At 40.7% G+C, this 3341-nt stretch overlaps 1 protein-coding gene across 1 annotated transcript in view; it reads right to left on the bottom strand.

Annotated features, from left to right (window-relative positions):
- The window catches only part of LOC106511644 (calcium/calmodulin-dependent protein kinase type 1D), a gene marked incomplete at its 3' end in the record, with an annotated part of 6837 nt that overhangs the window by 1541 nt on the left and 1955 nt on the right, over positions 1-3341 (bottom strand). The window contains 1 exon segment of the mRNA XM_014000397.1: positions 2364-2495. Coding sequence (XP_013855851.1) covers positions 2364-2495 — 132 coding nt within the window.

Below are 3341 nucleotides of genomic sequence, written 5' to 3'. Positions count from 1 at the left end.
CTTAAACTCCTCCACTTGAGACAGGGCGACCCCACTGACCCGGAGAAGGCACTCTGTCCTTTTCCGGCTCAAGAAAACTAAAAACAACAAAATGATAACTAAAAATATAAATGCAGCAATAGGATAGCGATAGCTCAATGCTAAAATTGCTAAAAGGTCAGTCAAAGGGACAAGCTAAACGTCTTAAAAGGCTAGTTAAAAAACCACTTCCGTATTTTGATACATGGCAGGCAGTTTAACGTTTTGATATCCTAAATCCTACATTTTGACTGGCTAAAATTGCACTAAGTGTGCAAAAGTAGTTAGACTGCAAAAAACATACAGAACAATAGAAACCGGAGAACAGAGTGGATTTTGAATTCACACAAAAATGAATTTACCAAAAAGATCACATAGAATCCTTGAGAGGTGTGTGAAAGGTTTTAAATTAATATTTGCTGACAATCGTGCACATTCCAAGGAAGGCAGAAATCTTCAATTCACTAAGTCTAGAAAGTCATCAATAATCCAACAGGTGTTGGAGGTCACCACATGATTTCTACCAAAACTCCAGACTGATTGTGTGGTTTTATATGTCAGCCTGCACACAAACACAGTCTGCATTCAGCCACTATCAACGTATGATGTGTTACTGCATCAGTTTAATATTTGCAGTTTTCCCATTTCTCAGCAGCAGCCCCAGAACCTGAAATTACGTGTCAGTTTTGTGATTTGGACGGCACATTCTGCTGCTAAACATAGACATCATCTGTCATTATCGTGCCTCCGGGATGTGCAACAGGCAGGCGACGTCACGCGGCGATGGAAACGACTGCGGCAGGTGGCTMCGACCACAACACCCATTTCGTTCAAATCCACCAATAATCTCACAGCTGGACCAGAGGAGATGCAGCTGTAACTGGGCGCTGWGCTCATGCTGATGCACTGGTCCATTCAAAAACATGGAAAGGCACATGAAAACATAGAACTCTGTTCGCCGTGCACGAAGCATTTCCAGCCCTATTCAGAATATCTTTGTGAAAGAATTAACAAGAAGCTGTTAGCAAAATATCTCATCACTGAACAGATTTCTGTGAAACTTTCGTAAATGTATCAATCATTGTACACCAGCAACTGATGAATTAACTGTTGAAGTCAATCAATTCGAGATGCCTGCCTTGATTAGAAAACACAAAATTAGATACAGATGCTGAGATACATTTTGGTGTAGTACAAGCTAAACCTCATCTCATACAAACACTRTGAAGGCAACTCATCTTTACTTAAAACAGGGAAGATGAATCCTGGTCTTTTCTCTGCTCCAACACATGATACCAGGTTTTACTTCATCTGAATAAATCCTTCTATAGAGTCTAAGCAGTGCTTTAGATCAGAGGTGCCCAAAGTAGGGCCCGCGGGCCAAAATTGGCCCACAAAGCCATTTGATTTGGCCCGCCAGCAGTTTTTAATTGCCTATCATCCTCTGTAGAAACTTTGTATTTCCATGTACAGTAATTACATCCAATGGCCTAATGACTAAAAAGGGACTGTAGCACAGATAGCTGACTTTGCCACTGAATTATATTAAGATTAAATATAAAATACAAGAAACCAAAGAAGATATTTACACTAGATTTAAGCACACATGTAGATTTGAAAACTTTATAAGACTACAAATACTCATATTTTATCAACATATGAAATGTCCCATGAGCCTTTGCTGCTCGAGCAAGTGTACGGATTAAAAACACAAACAAACAAAARGTGGGCCACTGCACTGGCTCTTGGCTAAATCATAAAAAGTAAAAATACTTTACTTAAGAAGTACAGTATATGCATTTCCTCAATTACATTACTGCATTTGGCCCGCAGCCCTTGAGTAGATTTTCCTTTTGGCCCTCTCAGGGAATAAGTTTGGACYCCCCTGCTTTAGATCATATTTAGACACCAGTGGGGCACAGATTGAAGCAATGAGGGGTAAAGGGTTTTGCCTAGAATGACCTCAATGTGTGACTACCAGGAATTAAACCTCTTATACTCATTGGACGACTGCTCCAACCGCTGATCCACATCCTTCCACTAAGAATAGACAGCTTTGCATGTTCTAGTGATTGTGCTTCATTAACAGTCAACTGTGTTCATAGATGAAACATGTTATAGTGTTGGCAAAATACCAATCATATCCAGCTTAGGGCCCCAGGACGTCCAGGACTAGCCCTGTGTTTAATAGGTGGGCTGTGGATCGTGACCTGGGGGTGGAAGGTTGATTTGCAGGGGGAGGGATGAAGGGGTATCTTTGCACAGAAGGAAAGGAAAGGGGAGATGCACAGTTGCCCCGGTAACCAGGAATAAGTAAGCTTGTGTYTTTGTGCATCGGCGCTCACTTCCTCAGCACGGCGATCTCGTTCTCGATGCTGCTCTCCTTCCCCTTCAGAGCCTTCTTGGGGATGCACTTCACCGCAAACATCCGTCCGTTCTGCTTCTCCTGGGCCAGGACCACCTCGGAAAARGCCCCTCTGACAACACATAAACAAAAGCAGCAGAGTTAGTCACCTGAAGTTCTGTCAAACATTTTAGATGGGTGGTTCTGACAGTCTGAGTGGAAAAATGACAAGAGTTCTGATTTCACAAAACCTGTTGACTCCAACGTGTAATACTAAAGTTCTGAGCAAAAATCCTAATGTAATGAACGATGACTGACAGTATGCATTGTGGATGACACTCAAGATACTACCACAGCTAATCTTAGCTCAACATCTGTAAAACTCAATGYATTATAGAGTTTTTGTGTTCCGTAAAGCCAGATGGCCATGGGGCCATCATGAATCATGTTGGCTCGAAAAGTTAATCAGTTTTAGCSYTACYTCTAATGGCTACTTRATTTAAAGACTGTGTAAAGTAAAAATAAATGTGTGTTCTGAGGTTGTCACACCACAGAAATGTGTTAAYAATCACCCAGCCAAGTTCGAACAATTAAAAATAATGTTAAACTTATAAAATTATGTGTTAAAAGTAATGAAAAAAAATCAGTTAGCTGTGATCTGGAATGCTGGGGGCGTGTCCACTGGAGGAGGTTAAACCACGCCCACAACCCTGAATATTCCTGTAATTGAGGAAACAATGTTTGTTTTCTTTTCCATTAGAGCAACAGGGGGCGGGGTTATACTGAAGGCAGCTGCGTGACATCACGAGGCTGCCCTTTAAAACATGCCCAAAAAATCCTGAAACACAGATACCTTGTTACACAAATTGTATCATATCTCCACTATTCAAATATCTACAGTTGAGAGAATTTGTACTCATTTACAACAATCCATTTATGACATTTATAATGTTTAAAAAAAAGAAAATGTTACATTTTC

This window comes from Austrofundulus limnaeus, unplaced genomic scaffold (genome assembly GCF_001266775.1).
Source record: "Austrofundulus limnaeus strain Quisiro unplaced genomic scaffold, Austrofundulus_limnaeus-1.0 Scaffold3030, whole genome shotgun sequence".
Taxonomy (NCBI): domain Eukaryota; kingdom Metazoa; phylum Chordata; class Actinopteri; order Cyprinodontiformes; family Rivulidae; genus Austrofundulus; species Austrofundulus limnaeus.
Note: the sequence above shows the minus strand (reverse complement) of the source record. Positions and strands in the feature narration are given on the sequence as shown.